At 43.2% G+C, this 21,558-nt stretch overlaps 1 protein-coding gene across 1 annotated transcript; it reads right to left on the bottom strand.

The window, feature by feature from the left end:
• Nucleotides 1–6,771: 6,771 nt before the first annotated feature.
• mrps10 (mitochondrial ribosomal protein S10) lies at nucleotides 6,772–21,281 on the bottom strand. The gene is made up of 7 exons (XM_072267052.1): nucleotides 21,194–21,281; nucleotides 20,345–20,403; nucleotides 19,895–19,967; nucleotides 18,304–18,443; nucleotides 10,596–10,704; nucleotides 7,735–7,824; nucleotides 6,772–7,644 (listed from the first exon to the last, which is right to left on the bottom strand). Exons 1-7 carry the CDS (start codon nucleotides 21,239–21,241, stop codon nucleotides 7,561–7,563), a joined length of 603 nt encoding a protein of 200 aa, XP_072123153.1. The 5' UTR covers nucleotides 21,242–21,281; the 3' UTR covers nucleotides 6,772–7,560.
• Between the last annotated feature and the right edge of the window lie 277 nt (nucleotides 21,282–21,558).

Here is a 21,558-nt window from a genome sequence, read left to right as displayed (position 1 = left end):
AATATGACACCACGCGATTGGCTGATTGGCCTCTTCATGTATCCCATTTGCTGAAAAATATGGCCAATGTAGTGTGTTTGACTTTAGTATTACCCAATCATCATCCAGGGTTTCAGAGAAGGCGTGTTAACGGGGGGAAAGAACGATCAATCAGATTGCTGGAAGTACTGAGAAGGGCGGGACTCCGGTTTGTTTGAGCTGCAAGATTCCTTTGTTAATGTTACCATTAACAAAGAAGTGGTTATCATTGAGACTTTATGAAACTGAAGGCCTTCTCAGTCCAAGGAAATAAACAGTGCAGGTCTTTAAAGAAAAGGTTTAGTTGCACTGGCACTGTAGAGGCGAGTGTAAATGACCTAGAACGCCCCAGTGGTGCGTGTGTTTTCAGGCCTGTGTGTTACAGTATCGCCCCTCTCCGACATTCAAAAATACTGCGATGTTTGTAAGTGCCTGTAATAGTAATTGTTGTATTTGAAATAATACGCTCCATGAAGTCTTCAGCAGAAAAAAGTGAATGTTTAAAAACCGTTCGGATTTGCATTAACTGTTTTCTGAGTTAGATTGGGGACTGAGAATCTCTTACAATAGACACACGCACACCCTGGAGCAACTCAGCAGTTCAGGTTGCAATATGGAAATGAGTAAACAGACCTTTTCGAGCCGAGACCCGTCTTCAGGACTGAAAAGGGAGGGAGAAGGTGCCAGAATAAAAAGGTGGGGGAGGGGAAGGAGGCTAGCTAAAATCATCACCTTCATACAAATGACAAATAGCGATGGGCCAAGCACCAAGCCCAGGGGAATACTACTCATGATGCTCCTCCAGACTAAGAAAGGGTGGGGGGGGGGGATGAAAGGCTGGAGGAGGAATCTGATAGCAGAGGAGAATGGATCATGGGAAAAAGGAAAGGGGAAAGGGATCCAGGAGAAAGTGAAAAGAGGGAAAAAGGCTGGAGTGGGGAATAGAAGAAGAGGAGAGGAGAAAAAATTACTGCAAGGAGAAATTGATATTAATGTCATCAGGTTGAAGGCTATCCAGACAGAATATAAGGGTGGCCTCATCTTGGCACAGAAGGAAGTCATGGACCAACATGTCAGAATGGGAATCTGAATTTAAACGTTTGGCCACTGGGAAGTTCTTGACTACCAAAGCCTTTTTGGTAGTGTTTTTATATTGTTGTGGCAATGATTTCCCTTTAAATGTAGTCCGAGCCTAATAAGGTATATTGTATCAGACACTACTGTTTACCTTGGGACCCGCTGCCTGCGGTAAAAAATGTATATTTCAATTTGATTGATATATTGCACTCACACCAAAGGAAGACAGACAACAGTTGGCAATTTGAGAAGCATGTTGTCACTTTCAAAAATGATATCAAAGAGAGCCAACACGAGGAACTCTGCAGATGCTGGAATTTCAAGCAACACACATCAAAGTTGCTGGTGGAACGCAGCAGGCCAGGCAGCATCTCTAGGAAGAGGTACAGTCGACGTTTCAGGCCGAGTCCCTTCATCAGGACTAACTGAAGAAAGGGCTAGTAAGAGATTTGAAAATGGGAATGGGAGGGGGAGGGGGAGATCCAAAATGATAGGAGAAGACAGGAGGGGGAGGGATGGAGCCAAGAGCTGGACAGGTGATTGGCAAACGGGATATGAGAGGATCATGGGACAGGAGGCCTAGGGAGAAAGAAAGGGGGAGGGGGGAAGCCCAGAGGATGGGCAAGGGGGTATAGTGATAGGGACAGAGGGCGAAAAAAAGGATGTGTGTATATAAATAAATAAATAACGGATGGGGTACAAGGGGGAGGTGGGGCATTAGCGAAAGTTTGAGAGGTCAATGTTCATGCCATCAGGTTGGAGGCTACCCAGACGGAATATAAGGTGTTGTTCCTCCAAATTGAGTGTGGCTTCATCTTTACAGTAGAGGAGGCCATGGATAGACATATCAGAATGGGAATGGGACGTCGAATTAAAATGTGTGGCCACTGGGAGATCCTGCTTTCTCTGGCAGACAGAGCGTAGGTGTTCAGTGAAACAATCTCCCAGTCTGCGTCGGGTCTCGCCAATATATAGAAGGCCACATTGGGAGCACCGGATGCAGTATATCACCCCAGTCGACTCACAGGTGAGGTGACGCCTCACCTGGAAGGACTGTCTGGAGCCCTGAATGGTGGTGAGGGAGGAAGTGTAAGGGCATGTGTAGCACTTGTTCCGCTTACAGGGATAAGTGCCAGGAGGGAGATCGGTGGGGAGGGATGGGGGGGCGAACGAATGGACAAGGAAGTTGTGTAGGGAGCGATCCCTGCAGAAAGCGGGGGCAGGGTGGGAAAGATGTGCTTAGTGGTGGGATCCCGTGGAGGTGGCGGAAGTTACGGAGAATTATATGTTGGACCCGGAGGCTGGTGGGGTGGTAGGTGAGGACCAGGGGAACCCTATTCCTAGTGGGGTGGTGGGAGGATGGAGTGAGAGCAGATGTGCGTGAAATGGGAGAGATGCGTTTGAGAGCAGAGTTGATGGTGGAAGAAGGGAAGCCCCTTTCTTTAAAAAAGGAGGACAAGCCTCATCCTGAGAGCAGATGCGGTGGAGATGGAGGAATTGCGAGAAGGGGATAGCATTTTTGCAAGAGATGGTGAGAAGGGGAATAGACCAGATAGCTGTAAGAGTCAGTAGGCCTATAGTAGACATCAGTAGATAAGCTGTCTCCAGAGACAGAGACAGAAAGATCTAGAAGGGGGAGGGAGGTGTCAGAAATGGACCAGGTAAACTTGAGGGCTGGGTGAAAGTTGGAGGCAAAGTTAATGAAGTCAACGAACTCAGCATGCATGCAGGAAGCAGCGCCAATGCAGTCGTCGATGTAGCGAAGGAAAAGTGGGGGACAGGTACCAGTATAGGTTTGGAACATGGATTGTTCCACAAAGCCAACAAAAAGGCAGGCATAGCTGGGACCCATACGGGTGCCCATGGCTACACCTTTAGTTTGGAGGAAGTGGGAGGAGCCAAAGGAGAAATTATTAAGAGTAAGGACTAATTCCGCTAGACGGAGCAGAGTGGTGGTAGAGGAGAACTGGTTAGGTCTGGAGTCCAAAAAGAAGCGGAGAGCTTTGAGACCTTCCTAGTGGGGGATAGAAGTATATAGGGACTGGACATCCATGGTGAAAATAAAGTGGTGGGGGCCAGGGAACTTAAAATCATTGAAAAGTTTCAGAGCGTGAGAAGTGTCACAAACATAGGTAGGCAGGGATTGAACAAGGGGGGATAAAACAGTGTCGAGGTATGCAGAAATGAGTTCGGTGGGGCAGGATCTGAGACAATGGGTCTACCTGGACAGGCAGGTTTGTGGATCTTGGGTAGGAAGTTAGAAACAGGAAGTGTGGGGTGTGGGAACTATAAGGTTGGTAGCAGTGGATGGGAGATCCCCTGAGCGGATAAAGTCGGTGATGGTGTGGGAGACAATGGCCTGGTGCTCAGTGGGGTCACGATCGAGAGGTAAATAAGAGGAGGTATCCGCGAGTTGTCGCTGTGCCTCGGCAAGGTAGAGGTCAGTATGCCAGACTACAACAGCACCCCCATTATCGGCGGGTTTAATAATAAGGTTAGGATTAGTGCGTAGGGAGTGGAGAGCAGAGCGTTCGTAAGGAGTGAGGTTGGAATGGGGACAAGGTGCGGTGAAGTGGAGACGGTTGATGTCCCGTCGGCAATTAGCGATAAAGAGATCCAGAGCAGGCAGAAGACCAGAGCGGGGTGTCCATGAAGAGGAGGAGGGTTGAAGACGGGAGAAGGGGTCATCGGTGGGGTTGGAAGAGTCCTTGCCGAAGAAGTAGGCTCGGAGACGGAGCCGGCGGAAGAAGAGTTCAGCATCATGGCAAACGCGGAACTCGCTGAGGTGTGGGCGGAGGGGAACAAAGGTAAGGCCCTTACTGAGGACAGAGAGCTGAAGGTCGGAGGAGATGGTAAAGACCCGGCAGGGATGAGAGCTGGGATCAGAGGGGGGAGGGAGGCTGGTGGTGTCAGTGGAGAGGGGAGGGTCAGGGTAAGAGGAGGAAGGAGCCTCTGAAGGCCCAGGAGCAGATGATGGGATGTGAGGGAGACGGGGGTTGCAGAGTGGTGGTGGGGGAAGGGGAGACGGGGGTCCCAATAGCAGCATGTGAAGGCCTGGCCTGAAGTTGAAGGCTGGAGTTTTGAGAGCTGGGATCAGAGGGGGGAGGCTGGGGGTGTCAGTGAGAGGGGAGGGTTGGGGTGAGAGGAAGATGGAGCCTCTGAGGGCCCAGGAGCTGACGGTAAGATCTGAGGGAGACGGGGTTGCAGAGTGGTGTTGGGGGGAGGGGAGACGGGAGTCACAATAGCGGCACATAAAGACCCGGCCTGGAGTTCAAGGCTGGCGTCGCAGTTGGTGGTTGCGCAATCGCTGTGAAGGTGTCCATGGTTGTTGCTGGAGTCCGGGTTTTGAATATGCCCTGAGGTGTTGGAGCCGCCGAGATCAGTGGCAGGGGCCGCAATCTGAAGTTCATGCCTGCTAGCGTTCGGGCCGGCAGGCTCTGGGGTCTGCAGATGTAAGATCTTGCGATCCTTGACTAACATGACAAAGTCAAAAAACGGTGATTGCAGCCGTGGATCCGACGGAGGATGAAATATTGAGCAGGTCTATTACAGACGGCAAAGAAAGTGTCCCGAAGGTGTGGAAGGGTCTGGGATAGGGACACCTCATGGCAGAGAGGATCGCCTTCAGAGCTTGACGAGAGAAGCGACGAGAAATTACCTTTCATGTTGCTTTTAAATCTATCTTGTATGTGTGCCCTCTAATTTTGGACTCCCCAGTCATGGGGAAAAGGTAATGACCAACTGCCTTATCCATGCCCCTCATGATTTTATAAACTTCTGAGAGATCACTTCTCATTCTCCTACGCTCCAAAGAATAAAGTTCCAGTGTGGTTAACCTTTGCATATAACCTGAGCCCTCTAGTCTAGGCAGCACCTTCATAAATCTCTTCTGCACCCTCTCCAGCTTGACAATGTATTATCTCTAACAGTGTGACCAATACTGCACATAATACTCCAAGTTTGGTCTCACCAACTTAGAACATAACTGCAACATAATGTCCCTTACTGCCCTTGATGCCCTGACTGTTGAACATTTGCTAAACTCCACTGCTCTGTCTACTTGTGCAGCTGCTTTCAGTGAAATGTGTATTTCTCCCAGGTCCCTCAGTTCCACACATTTGTCAGTGCCCTGCCATTTTACTGTATAGGTTCTACCCTGGTCTGAATGTGTAAAATACATCTTGTATTTATCTGAGTTGAAATATTTCTGCCATTCTTCAGCCCATCTCACAAACTGAACAGGATCTCTTTGTAATTCTTCCATTGACAAGATCTTCTGAATTAGCCTCACCAGCAAACTTGCTGATTGTGATATGTACATTCATAGTTATGAAACAGAATTGCTGGAAGGGTGACTTAACTCTCTAAATGATGTCCACCATTTACTGTTTTAGAAGGACCTGAAAGTTAAGTAGGGATTGGCATAAACACAGACATTTTAGTTGTATTTATCATTTTAATGTAATAGTGATTGAGAGCTTAGATTGTAGACTTCATAATACCAAAGATGTTGAACTTCCTGGTGATGAGATGAGTCCTCCCAGAGAATTTCAGCTGCAAAAATACTTGATCTCTTCATTTACTTAGCAATAAAAAAATTTGTGCCTTTATTCCAAGACCTGAAATGAGATCCAGTCAATCTTCATGCCTTATTCCTATTGCTTTGGTCCTTTGTAACTGCATTCTGCTGTTTAAAACTTCATCTTCTCCTCACTTCTAGTTTGAATAACATCTGTTGAGATTTCTTTGTTTGGTCTCACCAATTTGGGGTAATGGGTGTTCAGTCTCATTGACATTATCACCTCCATCATCACCTCTCCTTAGGTCAATGCACTTAAGAGGAAGATGCTCCTTTATCTGATGTAATCTCATAGAGGGCAAGCGAAAGGTAATTGAATGAGATTCATTTTTTTTAGTACTGTATGTTAGTTTTCACTATTGGAGCTGATCTGGTATTTAGCCATTGGTATATTTTTCCATGAGACAAAGGAACAGAATTAGGCCATTTGGCCCATCAAGTCTGCTCAGCCATTTCATCATAGTTGATCCATTTCCCTCTCAATCCCATTCTATTGCCTTCTCCCCATGACCTTTCATGCCCTGACTAATCAAGAACCTGTTCACTTCCACCTTAAATACATCCAATGACCTGGCCTCTACAGCTGTCTGTGGCAAAGAATTCCAGATTCACCACCCTCTAGCTAAAAAAAATTCCTCATCTCCGTTCCAAATTGACAAGGTTTTTGTCTTTGCACTGAACTGAGGCTGTGGCCTGCAATTAGCGGGCTCCTGCGTCAGTTGTGACTGGCTTCGTGGCTGTGGACTCACCTTCGTGAACTTCAGTTCTAAATGTTATTATTTGCATGCTTGTTTTTCCTGAACATTGGGTTTTCGACAGGTCTTTCTTTTTTAATGGGTTCTATTGGGATTCTTTTTTTTTGGGAGCCTGTAAGCAGACAAGTCTCAAGGTTGTATATAGTATACTTTGATAATAAATATACTGTCACATCCCTCTACTCTGAGGCTATGCCATCTGGTCCTGGAACTCCCCATCGTCTCCACGTCCACACGGTCTAGGCCTTTTAACATTCGGTAGGTTTCAGTGAGATCCTCCACCCACCTTATTCTGCTAAATTCCAGTGAGCAAAGGCCCAGAACCATCAAACACTCCACATATGGGTGCATATAAAATCATTTATTATTAAAATTTTTTATTGTGGGATACAGATAAAAAATAATGAGATGATAAAAAGAAGGGCAGCAAATAATAAAACTGACAAAGAAATTTAGATTAGACTGCCAACAATACTTGGAACAGATGTTTCAAGCCATTACTGTATATTCCTGTAACTCCTTGGACTCCCAAATTATTTATATTACTTTTCATTGCTTCATGCACATTTAAATCTTGAATGAACTATTACTTGTGCATTATGTCTAGACATCTCGTGAGGTTGAAGATCTCTATCGTAAAGAATCATGAACTCTACTTTTATGCAGTTTGAAAATATTTTTATGTGCCATTTCCAGCTTGGGAACTGTGATTACTTTAAGTAGTGGTAGTGCTGTACTGTATTTCATCTGAAATGTTACTCTAAACCCCCTTCTCTTAATGGTGGGTAGAGATTATCATTTTATACTGGCTTTGTTTTGTTAGATTCTAATTTCTGCCATGTTTCCCTGAGTGGAACAGTGATTGTATGGAAATTTACTTAATTGGATGTAACATAGCTTCAAATGGCTTGCCATTGTGGAAATTACATATGGGTAAACATCTTTGTTTAGCTGCTAAATCCTTTTCTTCTGTTTTGTAGTCTTGGCAAATTCAAGAATATTACCTTTATTATTTAACATTGCAGCCTAGATAATACAACTTGAAGATATCACTTTGACAAATGAACTTTAATATTTTGTATTGTAATAGCTCATTAAATAAAGTGTCATACATATTGTCCATTGGTTATATCAAACTGATTTTCCTTCATCTTCTGGAGGGTCTGTCTTCCAAACAGGTTCTTTAAGATGGTGAGGTACCTTTTCTAACATTGTCTGAAAAAGCAAAAATATTTAAAGATTTACAGACTTCTGAGAGACAAATGAGAAAAATAGTAGAAACCCCATTATCAATACAAGACTGACCTTGGTCACCTCCATTGCGACTCCTTCAGGAAGATTGCGCTGGATATATTCCAAATATACATCAGCAGTGCTTCCAGTCAAATGTTTGAGCTGGCAAAGATGAAGAATAAAAAATAATCCAGAATCTAGTCAATCATGCTCTTTGCTAACCAGTTACTGAACTACTTTCAAATATTTCTGGACGTGGATAGGTTCCATCTACCTGTACACATTGTTGCTTCTTTCCTCCCAAAATGAACTTCTACAACTTGTTTTAAATTTCAGCTGCCAGGAGTCTTACTATTCTCTTCACTTCTAAATTTGATACACTTTAGATATTTTAATCCCACCATTTTTATACAATATACCCAAATGAAAGACAATTGTTCTATAGTATTCTCCAGGCCTTTTATTGCAGGTTCCTCTATTTTTCGAAGTATTATTTTCTTATGTAAAGTTTATCCTCAAAGATCCTTACAAACACCTACTCACTCAGTCATACTGCACGTAAACATGCACTTTGGCTGACTGAGTCCATGCCGACCATCAAGCTCCTATTCACACTTATACCCCACCTTCTCTTCATCGTCCACCATAGCTGCCGACAAAACAGCAGCAATTTACAGCCACCAATTATGTCTGTATGTCTTTGGAATACAGGAGGAAACCCTTGTGGTTACACACAAAATCCACAAAGACTGCATAACTGAAAGTCAGGATTGAACCCAAGATGTGCCACGTGCAACCTCAATTTCTCCTTCATCAATCTATGTTATCAAAACATTTCACCGGATTTCTAGAATAGTGAATAAAGAGACAGGAATAGACTCACAAATGTCAACTTTCAAAGTACTCAATTATTTCTTTACCCCAAGTTAATTCTAAAAACTTTCTCATGTCTTATGTTAAAGTAACTGACAAATAACTGCTGGGGAAATACTTACACCCATTTTTGAACAAGGCTTTTATGTTTGCCAGTGTTTTTGTCCATTAATCAAAGACTACTTGCAAGAAGGAAATATTATTCACAATATTTATTAGGTTCATTAACAAATAATAGTAAATTCTGATCACATTGGATTCCTAAGTATTTGCTTCCTCAACACTTTTGGGTGTATCTTCTAGATTTTGGGCGGCTGATCATGAAAATAACCATGAAATTTCCATATCATGCACCATTTTTTAAAATCGCCTATATTTCTTATTTCAAATCATAATTCAAGTCAAAATAACTGATACCAAGATTAAGGAAGGCAGTTTTGTTTGTCCACAAATCAAACAGGTCATCAGTGACAGGCATTTCAAATAACTTCTAGTGGGACTGGAGAAAAATCACATGGAAGGCGTTCAAGGATGTTCTTGAATTTTTTTTTGGCAACTGCAGAGCATCAACATGCTTCAAGCATACAACACCATGAAGTGGAACGTGTCACTAAGGATTCATTTTCTGCATTCCCATTTAGACAGCTTCCCTGCAAATCTTGATGCTGTCAGTGACAAGCATGGTGAAAGATTTCAACAGGACTTTGTGGCTGTTTATTGTTGGGCACTTACCCGAGAAGCGTCAGATACTGAGTACAAACAGAAATCATCAACAAAACATTTGTAGCTTGTTGAACTACTGCAAAGCATCAGCAGCACTATGCAATTAAATGCAGTATGTTCAGAAAAGTTGATACCTTGTTTCTCCAAATTCCTACATGATACAAGTAGTTTGAAACTATATTTGTGTTCAAGTGGTCTAGTGGTCTATCATTAACAAAAAAAAATTGAGGAAGCAACATTTTTTTTAAAACTTTGTTGTCCAGAGTCATTTAACATAGGGTGCCAGGGCTTTTTTCCTACATTACATTTGCTTTTTGTCCCTAACTGTCCTAGCAAGCAATCCTGGAAGGAAATTTAAAAGAACTCAGATCAGGCCTTATCTGTATTTTGATCCTGACATTCCTAGCAAGTGGAGAAGAACATTTGAACAGAGCAGCCCATGTGAAAGTGACTGTTGATGAGGAAGAAATGCTCTGTTTTAGGTACAAATTCTAATGCTTTCATTGGCAGTTTTGGTGATGTTGAGATGGCAGTTAGGATAATCATATGCTCTTTTGGTAGGATGTGGGAGGTTAAGAAACTTCAAGTCCGTGGTGACCATACTTGTAGGAAGTGTGTCAAATTGCAGCTCATGACTGATCTCATTGAGTGGCTAGAGCTGTAGTTGAACTGAGGAGTCTCTGTGCTACTGAGTATCACAGGCAGGGCTTTAGTGAAGTATCATACCTAATGGGCAGGTGATTAGAAAGGATAGGCAGAGAGTGCAAGATTCCTCCTTTTTTAAAGACAGTACACAATATTTATCAGATAAACGTTCCAACAATAAATTTTTCCAATAAGCCTAAAGGGAGTACAGCAACTATCACCCGAGCCAGATACTGAACAAAAGGGATTCTGAAATCCTGAGATAGCCAAATTCTACTGCATCATAAAACAAAAAAAACATGCTCTGGTCAGAATACTTCCAAACAATAGCAGGAATTGATATAATCCGGAGACCATGGGAACATTAGTAAAATAGTATCAAACATGAGGGTAAAGAATGAAAAATAAAGAGCTTTCCCAACAGATATAATATCAGTTACATCAATGAGTAAAAGCAGCTCATTTGGCCCTCTGTGTCACCTGTGCCATTTAATAGAATTATGGCTGATTATTCAAAATTTTGAAACAGTAAAGCAAAATCTGTGCCAATTAGATAACGGAGCGAGTATTGTAAAAACAGCCACAACGTAGTAACAAAAATAATTTTAAATTTAAATATTTTCATCTATCAGCTGAATATTTACCTTAAAGTATTTACTATGTCCTGACTAGCTGCTTTGCCTTTTACTTACCTCTATACATCTGTAGTGAGTCCTCATCTCATATTGAACTCTGTGTTTCTTGAAAATGTGAATAGATTTGAGAAGTGTCAATCTATCAACTTTCTTTGGAGGCTCATACCTTTAAATAAAAGGAGATGCAAATTTTATTTTAAATTATATTTAGTTCCATTGACTTTACAAATGCATTCTATCAGCTACATTATAATATTCAAACAATCATGATCTGTAGTATTGCGGATGAGGAGAACTAGAAGTCGTACATAAAAACATTGTTCCATGATTTATGGAATCCATGAAGCATAGTTACAAATACACTTTCTACAATGTTTTCATCAATCTGGTAAAGTGTTTCAAGAGTTTTGGTCAATCCTACAGAAGTTCTCTCTTACCAGTCACACTTGAATTTCGTCTGTTTGAATCACTACCATGATGAAATTTCACAAACATGAGAAAATCTGCAGATACTGGAAATCCAAAGCAACATACACAAAATGCTGGAGGCAGCATTTATGTAAGAGAGTAAACAGTCGACATTTTGGGCCGAGACCCTTCATCAGTGATGGAATTTAGCCGGCACTAAGTAAAAAGCAACTAGATATTTTGGGATAAATATATGGCAGATAATATTTCTGTAATGCAGTCATGGGAATATTGCTTTTTCTGTCAGTGATCCAAGTATCAGTTGCCTTCCTACCAATGGAAACAAGCACTTTGCTTGCATTAGTTTAACGACCTTAAATCCCAAGGTAACACAGGAGAATATTAACCACATTTTATCTTTTTTTAAAAACTTTTTGACAATGATAAAGATGTTAAAGTGAATCTTAAAGAATGAAGGAAAAGAACAGTTTGATAGAATTTAGAAGTTTGGCATCTGGACTACTAAGGTTGAAAGAAAATAAAGTTGGCCTTGTCAAAGAGTACAGTATCTTGGGCATCCTGATATCGAATTCAAAATCGAGTTAATTGCCACATCAAGTACATGTACATATGCACAGGTTCCAATAAAACAACTTGCAGCAGCAGCTTCACGTTTACTATCACCATCTTACCTGATATGATAATTGTTCTTTTTGCAGCAACAACGCAAAGACTATTACGATAAAATACAAAACAGATTAATAGTGCAAAGAAAAAATAAATAATGAGCTGGTCAGTGTTCACAGATTCATGAAGCATTCAGAAATCTGGTGGCAGAGGGGAAGGAGCTACTTCTGCATCACTGAGTAAGAGACACAACAGTCATGAGGAACTCACGTCAGGCAGCATCTATGGAGCAGAAGAAACAGCAGTGTTTCAGGCTAAGACCTTCCATCAGTTCCTCCAGCTTTTTGTGCTTGTTGGTCAAGATTTTCAGCGGCTGCCGAATCTCTTGTGTCTCCAGGCTCCCGTGGCTCATCCTGAAGTTGGTAATGAGAAGAGGGCATGTCCTGGATGGCGAAGGCCCTCAGCTGCTGGATGCTGCCTTCTTGAGGCACTGCCTCTTAACGATATCTTAAATTGTGGGGAAGGTTGTGCCTATGATGGAGCTGGCTAAGTGCAGTCCTTTGCAGATTCTCAGCATCATTTATCAGCGTTCACAAGAAAAACAAATTACACACTGCTACCGTGCCGGAGCGCTTGGAGACACGGCCCATTCCGACCAGCACCTCTCTGGAGCAGACGACCACACAGAAGTGATGGCGGAGACCTCAAGGTGCCCCAGACGCTTCCCCGGAGCGACCACCGTAAAGCCCCGTTGGTGGCCATCCAGTTGCCGGAAGTGAGGCCTCTGACCTCGGCTGGAGCAGAGCCCTCCGCAACTGTGACTCGGCTTAAGGGCTTGCTTCAGCAAGGAGCACGGCCATCCGGGATTAAGTGTCGGCTTCGGTGCCTGACCCAATCAACAGCCCGGGCCCCCGGCAGCTGGAAGTGGCAGCAGAGTCTCCCCAGTTACTCAGCCCGACCCGGAGCACATGACGACGCGATTCCCGCGGGACGCGTCGACCAACATCAAAGAGTTGACAACAACACACTGCATCGATGGAAACCTGGAAAGATGCACTACTTACCGAGGAAACGTGGGAAAAGAGCTGGGCTGCTGGTCAGATTGAAGCTGAGGGGCTTCAGGGTCCCTATGCCCACCATCCTACTAGCTAATGTGCAAGCCATAGAGAACAAGGTGGATGATCTTAAAGGGAGACTCACCTACCGCAGGGAGATGCAGAACTGCTGTGTATTCTGTTTCACCGAGACCTGGCTCTCCCCTGCCACCCCCGACTGTGCCATCCGACCGGAGGGATTTCTGATCCATCCGATGGACCACATGGCGTCTTCGGGCAAGACGAGGGGAGGTGGTGTCTGCCTACTGATCAACACCGGGTGGTGCTCGGACACAGTGGCACTGACAAGCTCCTGCAGCCCGGACCTGGAACACCTGTCGGTGAAGTGTCATTCCTACTATCTGCCACGGGAATTCACCTCGGTCATACTGACAGCAGTCTACATTCCCCCACAGGCGGACGTGGAGTGTGCTCTGAACATACTGTATGCCAACATCGGTGAACTTGAGACCAAGTATCCGGAGGCTTTGCTCATTACAGCCGGGGACTTTAACCAGGTCAACCTCAGAAAGACGCTGCCAAAGTTATACCAACATGTCTCCTGCCCCACTAGAGGCCCGAATATACTTGACCACTGCTACACAGCAGTCAAGGATGCCTACTGTTCCGTCCCACGACCTCACTTCGGAAAATTGGACCATCAGGCCGTACTCCTCCTCCCGGCTTACAAACAGAAACTGAAGTGGGAGGTGACGGTGTCAAAAGTAGTGTCACGTTGGACAGAGGAAACGGATGAGGTCCTCCGTGACTGCTTTGAATCGGTGGACTGGTTAGTATTCAAGGACTCGGCAGCTAACCTCGATGAGTATGCCTCAGCTGTCATGGACTTTATGTGGAAATGCACAGAGGACTGTGTGTCTTGCAAGACAATCTGGGTATTCCCTAACCGGAAACCTTGGATGAATTATGAGGTCAAGTCCCTTTTAAAGGCTAGAGCTGCGGCTTTTAGGTCTGGGGATACCAGTCGCTACACGGAATCCAGGCGTGAAGTCTGGAAAGCCATTAAGGGCGCCAAGAGGCAATATCGAGCCAAGTTGGAAGCCCAGGCTAACCAAAGGGATGCCAGTAAACTATGGCAGGGTCTAAATGAGATCACTGGGCGCAAAGAAAAGGCTGGGAATATCAATAACTGTGGCGCTTCTCTTCCTGACGAACTTAACGTATTCTACGCAAGATTTGAACAGAAGAGGAGCGTCCTGCTCCCTCCGGATGAACCGGACCTGGTGGCATCGATATTCATCATCACCGAGGAGGACGTTAGAAGGGCCTTCCTGAAGATAAATCCAAGGAAGGCAACGGGCCTAGATGGCAACCCGGGACAGGTTCTCCAGGCCTGTGCAAGCAAGCTAGCTGGAGTGTTTGCTGACATCTTCAACTGCTCCTTGCTTCAGTCTAAGATTCCCTCGTGTTTTAAGAAGGCAACGATAATCCCAGTGCTGAAGGAGAGCAAGGTGGCATGCCTGAATGACTATCGACCTGTGGCTCTGACATCAATCGCTATGAAGTGCTTTGAGCGATTGGTTATGGCACACATCAACCACACCCTACCGGTCAACCTTGACACTTTGCAATTCGCCTACCGGAGCAACAGGTCAACGGCAGATGCCATCTCTCTGGCCTTACATTCCTCCTTAGAACACCTGGAGAATAAAGACACATGCGTAAGGCTCCTTTTCATTGACTACAGCTCTGCCTTTAATACCATCGTTCCAAATAAACTGATTCCTAAGCTCTGGAACCTGGGCCTTAGCACTCAGATCTTCAGCTGGATCTTCAACCTCCTCACAGACAGGACCCAGGCTGTAAAAATAGGGGACAAGCTCTCCTCTACAATCACTCTGAGCACCGGTGCCCCACAAGGCTGTGTACTCAACCCCCCGCTGTACTCACTGTACACCCATGATTGTGTAGCCAAGTTTCCATCAAACTCAATATATAAGTTTGCTGATGATACAACAACTGTAGGCCATATCTCGGGTAATGATGAGTTTGAGTACAGAGAGGAAATTAAGAACCTGGTGGCATTGTGCAAAGACAATAACCTATCCCTCAGCGTCAGCAAAACGAAGGAATTGGTTGTTGACTTCAGAAGGAGTAGCGGACCGCACGACCCAACTTACATCGGTGGTGCGCAAGTGGAACAGGTCAAAAGCTTTAAGTTCCTCGGGGCTGATATCACAAATGACCTGACTTGGTCCAACCAAGCAGAGTTCACAGCCAAGAGGGCCCACCAGCGCCTTTACTTCCTGAGGAAGCTAAGGAAATTTGACCTGTCCCCTAAAACCCTCACTAATTTTTATAGATGCACCATAGAAAGCATTCTTCTAGGGTGCATCACAACCTGGTATGGAAGTTGTCCTATCCAAGACCAAAAGAAGCTGCAGAAGATTGTGAACACGGCGCAGCACATCACACAAACCAACTTCCGTCTGCGGACTCACTTTACACCGCACGCTGTCTGAGCAGTGCTGCCAGGATAATCAGGACACGACACACCCAGCCAACAGACTTTTCGTCCCTCTTCCCTCCAGGAGAAGGCCCAGGAGCTTGAAGACTTGTACAGCCAGATTTGGGAACAGCTTCTTTCCAACTGTGATAAGACTGCTGAATGGATCCTGACCTGGATCTGGGCCGTACCCTCCAAATATCCGGACCTGCCTCTCAGTTTTTTTTGCACTACCTTACTTCGCATTTTTCTATTTTCTATTTATGATTTATAATTTAAATTTTTAATATTTACTAATTTTAACTATTTTTATGTACGAGGTCTTTCTTTTGTTACATTTAAAATGGCGACTTTGTTATGTTAATCTGGGGAATGCGGCTTTGTTGTGCTTTAACGCTGAAGAGAGTTTGCGCTAGCAGTTTGTTTTACTTTAAAGTGAGATAGCAGCCTTATATTAGCCAATGGGTGGTTATGTATCGTTTTGTTTTCGGATACCATGGTGTATGATATGACTGTGGACTGAGTTTTGGCGGGGAGTCAGAGGAGAGACGGGGAGGGCGGGGGGAGAGATGGGGAGGGTGGGGGGAGAGACGGGGAGGGTGGGGGGAGAGACGGGGAGGGCGGCGGAGAGACGGGGTGGGCGGCGGAGAGACGGGGAGGGCGGCGGAGAGACGGGGAGGGCGGCGGAGAGACGGGGAGGGCGGCGGAGAGACGGGGAGTCAGAGGAGGACGGTGGACAGGGTTTTTGACGGGGAGTCGGAAGAGAGACGGAGAGGACGGCGGACGTGCGGAGAGGCTCCGGTCGATCACTCCGGTGGTCCAGAGCCGTGAGTCGACGGAATTCGGGTGGTCGTCCGGATTCAATTGAGCTCCAACGGTAGCGCGCGAAGAACTTGGACTTTGATAAGTGTTGGTGCCTTTTTTTCCATTACTTTCCTCTCTGTATCAAATGCATATTAATGTCATAGAATTACTAATATCTATAAAGTGTATTTGTTAAAATTTACTGGGTGTGCTGGCTGATGATTGATGTTTGTGATTGATTCGGGCGGCGACTAACCCTGAGGGGAGTGTTGAGGCGGGTGCTGGGCTGGATTTCCCCTAGACATACACGAGCCAATATAACGGAACGTTACATTTAATATCTTTAATATTTAATATTTGTAATCCAGGGAGTGTGAAGTGCAGAAACAAATATTGCTGTGATGATTGTATGTTCTAGTACCAATTGTATGGCGACAATAAAGTATAAAGTATAAATTAAGTTTTACGAGTACAGGTGTCCCCCGCTTTTCGAACGTTCGCTTTACGAAACCTCACTGTTACGAAGACCTACATTGGTACCCTGTTTTCGCTTTCAGAAGGTGTTTTCACTGTTATGAAGAAAGGCAGTGCGCGATAAAAAATCAGCGCACGAAAAAATCAGCACACAATAAAAGGCAGCCGCTCTCCCCTGGATTCAGAACGGCATTGCTTAAACACGTTGCATTGAGCAGCCGTTAGCAAGATGAGTTCTAAGGTGTCAGAAAAGCCTGAAAGAGTAAGGGTGTTACATTTAGCGTAAAACTAGACATAATTAAGCGTTTCAATCGTGGTGAACGAAGTAAGGACAAAGTGAGTTTGGCTTGTGGAAGCTGACGAAGATGATGTTGAAGAGATTTTGGCATCCCATGACCAAGAACTGATTGATGAAGAGCTGATGCAATCGGAAGAGGAAAGGATAATAATCAAAACCGAATGCAACCAAATGCAGAAAGTGAAGCAACTGCGTGAGATTTTCGCTGCAATGATAAAGTACGACTTTAATTTTGAAAGGGTACATAGGTTTAAGGGATACTTGCAGGATGGTTTGAGTGCTTACAAACAACTGTATGATAGAAAAATGCACGAGGCTCAGCAGTTAAGCAAGCCTTCCACATCAGCCACAGCAGACGATGAACCTCGACCTTCGACATCGAGGCAGGCAGTCATAGGAGAAGATGAGCTGCCTGCCCTGATCGACGATGAGATGACAGCCCCGTGTCCCACCTCCCCAACACCCGGGCCCCGGACAGATACTGTACCGATTCGCGGAGAACGCAGCAGTAGCTGGGAGGCACACAGCACATCTTTAAGAAAAAAGCCGAAATAAACATGCTAATTAATTAGGTGCTGCCTAGCACGTAATTGTCGGCCCAGATCAGAGGCGATGCAATCGGAAATCACCTCTGATCTGCGCCAACATTTATGTGCCGGGCAGCACCTAATTAATTAGCATGTTTATTTCGGCTTTTTTCTTAAAGACGTGCTGTGTGCCTCCTGGCAACCACTGCGTTCTTCGCGGCAATGTATCGGGTCGGCGGCCCGGAGGGTGGGGGCCACTGCACCACCCAGCCTGCGACGACTCAGTCTAACACACCATCATCAGTGTGCTCAGCGCTGTTTTCCCAATTCCGGTAAGTGATACTACACTGTACATATATTATTTCTACTTTATATAGGCTGTGTATTTTTACGTGTTATTTGGTAGATTTGGCAGCTTCATAGTTTAAAGGTTACTGGAGAGCGCGTTTATGCCAACAGCGCTTGCGTCAGATTTTCTGCCGAGAGCGCTTGCGTGAGTTCGCTACGGAGATCTGTGCAGGCAATCGTTGTAGAGAAGTATTTCTACTTTATATAGGCTGTGTATTTATCATATCATTCCTGCTTTTACTATACGTTACTGTTATTTTAGGTTTTATGTGTTATTTGGCATGATTTGGTAGGTTATTTTTGGGTCTGCGAATGCTCAGAAAATTTTCCCATGTAAATAAATGGTAATTGCTTCTTCACTTTATGACATTTCAGCTTACGAACCGTTTCATAGGAACGCTCTACCTTCAGATGGCAGGGGAAACCTGTATGAAAAATTGCACAGTAATGGTCGGGGAATATGGCTTTGTTTTAGTGCAAACATGGATTGACTAAAAACCAAGTGTTTTTACTCCCCACCATAGTTTATGTATAACACTATAACCATTTGAGAAATGTTGAGGGAAGTTTGCACAATTAAACTTGTAGAGCTGATAGAGTACGTCATTTTTCTTGTCCCATTATTGAACTGCATTTGAAGGAAAAGAATTTGAATTACACTTAGCATAAGTCTAGAACATCACAGCAAAGGTGTTCCAAGGAACAATTAAAAACTTACACTTTATCAACAGTGATGTTCAACTCTTTAGCTGCAAGTGTGGCAAAATATTCATAGCTATCCAGTACCATTTTATCGTGGCCTTTTACCAACACAGAGATCTTCTTGTAAAGTGTATCAGGGTCATCTGTTACTGTTACCTAAATGAACATTAAATCAGAAAAATTACAATAAGTTATTTCAGACATTGATTCTAAAAGGAAATGTCAAATTCCAAAGCAGGCAAATATACTAACACCTAACAATTTTTATTTAACGTATGACTTAGCAGGGAAAATATTAGAGTACCTCTGTCATTTCTGTCAAAAAGCATCTCATGAAATATCTCATTTTATGTTGTCTACTATAAAGTCGCTTATTTTGCACAGACCAAGATACAAGTTGTGATCCCTCGTCAGTTTCAGCAAACTAACTGAGGTGGTGATGTGGATTCGTAGATGGTGGAAAAAATTTCAATAGGGAAATAATGATTCTGATTACCACCTTGAAACAGTATTGACTACATGTGAAGATAGTTCAGAAGAGAAGGCCAAGGCCAAACTAAAGAGTTAACATAGCCCACTGATACACTATCCAATACTGAATGATATACTGCCCTGGAGTAAGCATTCTGTGGATTTTTTTTCCTAATATTGGGGAAATTAGATTAACTTGTAGAATCATTCCTGTTGTTCCTAATGTTATATAACTCTATGCTATTTCGAAGTAACAATGTTCAAATTAGTTTAAGTAAACTCAGGTATTGAAACATTGATTAAATAATATTTGAAAATAAAGGTTATTTTTTCTACATATGATTACATTCTTTTTTTTTAAGACTTCCAGTAAGTTTTTGAAATCTTTCATTTAAATGACAGTCTGCCTGTAAACTGTATATTGATTTAGAGGAAGTGGTTGACACTTGCAATGAATAGCAAATTAGGATATTACAAAGGAAAATTACAAGTATAGGATGGTGGCATAAAAAGCATTACATGAAATTCACTGGCAATAACTTTCAAGTGATACATTTTTTCTGAAAAGGTTAATATCAATACTCTTTCTTGAGCAGGAGAACTCTGTGGCAGAAATTCACAGCAAAATAAAGTCTTAATTGAGTTGAGATTATGGAATTTTCATTCAGGGTTGAGAACTAGCATTCAGATTAGCTTGTATTGGTATATTAGGGATATCAGAACAGTAAGTAATTGAATATTTGCTCACATTTATGGTAAACACAGAATAGAACTAAGAGGCTTGTTTCCTTGTTGCATATAGATAGGAATCAGCTGAAATGTTACTTCAAGTATCTTACGCAAAAATAACTTGGCATTTTCTAGAGGATCCAAAATACAAAAAATAAACTATACAACATTCTTTAAAAGTGCAGCTGGTTTATTCTGCAAACTTTGTACTTATTTACTGTAATTTACAGTTTTATGTATTACCTAACAGTAAATTTCATGATACATGCCAATGGGATTAAGCCTGATTCTAACTCTGAATTTGAAAGGTAACTCGAGTTTTCACAGCAGATCAGTACTTAAAATATATCGCATGGATCCTTAAAAAGAGCATCCAAAACACTAGCAAAAAGTGCGGGAATCCTTACCGAGGGAGCTATGGAATAGTGTGAAGATCCCCAATGAATTCTTGATGGAAAAATTGGCAGTAACCTTTTCCTACTGTAACCAAAATAGATACAATATTTATTGGAAAAAACAGCATCACAATTTCAGTAAAGGTAAACTGTATTTCAAGAATTCTTTTAAAGTCATCTATTTATATAGAACCTTTCATCATGTTCCCAGTCATCTCAAAATATTTAATCGTAAATTATTTACGAAGTTTGTTATTGCATAGTAAATATAACACACAACTGGTAAGTAAATCCTAGGAACATTATGCAAGATAAATGACCAATGTTTTGTTACTATTGGTTGAGATTAACTGTTGGCCCAGATATCAGTGGAACGATCTTCTCTTTAAACATTTTATATTGTCACTTTATATCTGCCTTAATAATTATTTCATCTAATTATCTAAAACCTTTAAAACTTACCATAGGCATACTGTTAACATATCATTGGCAGCATAATTCAAAAGTGGAACACCATCAACCTGAAAGCCAATATGAATAATTTTGTCATTCAAACACAGTTAATTTTACTGTTCAAATTAAATAGTTAACATTGAGGGGTGTGTTTTTTTGGACACATACCACTGTTTAAAATAAACATTTACAGATATGTTGTATTAGTTCTGCCTGGTAAGATAAACACCTCTCAAATGATACCATTTCCAGGGAGGAAAATATATTCGAGAGGAAAGAAAAAAAGTGAACATTTGGCGAAAACACTAAAGAAAAATTGACTTACAGGCAATTTTTAAAAAAATCGACAGATGCAAATGAAATGAAATGGCGAGATGCTCAGAACAGGAAAAATTGAAATGCAAGATCACATATCTCGTGCTTTACGCAGAAAGTCCATTTGTAGAGCCCAGCAGTGGGTACGAGAAAGAATGAATAGAGGAATTTGTCACAGGAATTTGATTAATACCAATAATTTAAAATTATGAAGCAAGGGTGCAAACTATTTTTGGCAACTGGAGGACGTTATGGAATGAGGGAAAATATTGAAAAAGCAGTTGTTTAATCGAAACCGGGAGAAACTTGTTTACAGCAGGGTCTGCATGGGCAGAGTTGCAGTGATGACCTTGCTAAATTTCGCGTTTGCTGCCCTAACGAGGACGAAGGGGTCCAACACAGCGGACACACTGGTCTGTCTCATTCAACACAACTCCAGCTAATGAGCACTCAGCGTCGGGGCTCTGAGTCTCCGACTTTGGAAGAACCACGGCAAACCCGAGCACTGCATGGAGCGGGGGTACAAAAACGACGAGACTTTACCCTGAAAAGGCGTCTGAAGACACCACACGTAGTCCGGTAGACCGCCATCCCGGGCCGGAGTGCGGAAAAGCAGCACTGCTTCCGGGTAATGGAGGGTGCCCAATCAGCACAAGTTCTCCTTCACTGAACCCATCTATCTCACAGACATTAATTACAACACCTTCATTGCAGCTTTATCAGATTCTGGTTAGACTGCATCCGGAGTAATAATAAAGACAAGGATATCATATCATATGCAGCCTTCTATTTTCAAGCATATCTTTTAGGGAGATAGCGTGCATCCCAAGAGAGCCACGGGTTAAGGCTCCAGACTATAAAGAAAGAGACAGGTGGGTGTCCGAGGGAAGGAAACGCAGAGCAGGAGG

The sequence above is a fragment of the Mobula birostris genome, chromosome 8 (assembly GCF_030028105.1).
Source record: "Mobula birostris isolate sMobBir1 chromosome 8, sMobBir1.hap1, whole genome shotgun sequence".
Lineage (NCBI taxonomy): Eukaryota > Metazoa > Chordata > Chondrichthyes > Myliobatiformes > Myliobatidae > Mobula > Mobula birostris.
This window is presented reverse-complemented; position numbering and strand designations above follow the sequence as displayed.

Coding starts and splice junctions, on each gene's coding strand:
- mrps10 (XM_072267052.1), bottom strand. CDS start 21,241: ATGGCGGTCTACCGGACTACGTGTGGTGTCTTCAGACGCCTTTTCAGG. Junction 19,968..20,344: donor ATGTTAACAGTATGCCTATG/GTAAGTTTTAAA, acceptor TTTTGGTTACAG/TAGGAAAAGGTTACTGCCAA. Junction 7,645..7,734: donor TCGCAATGGAGGTGACCAAG/GTCAGTCTTGTA, acceptor TTGCTTTTTCAG/ACAATGTTAGAAAAGGTACC.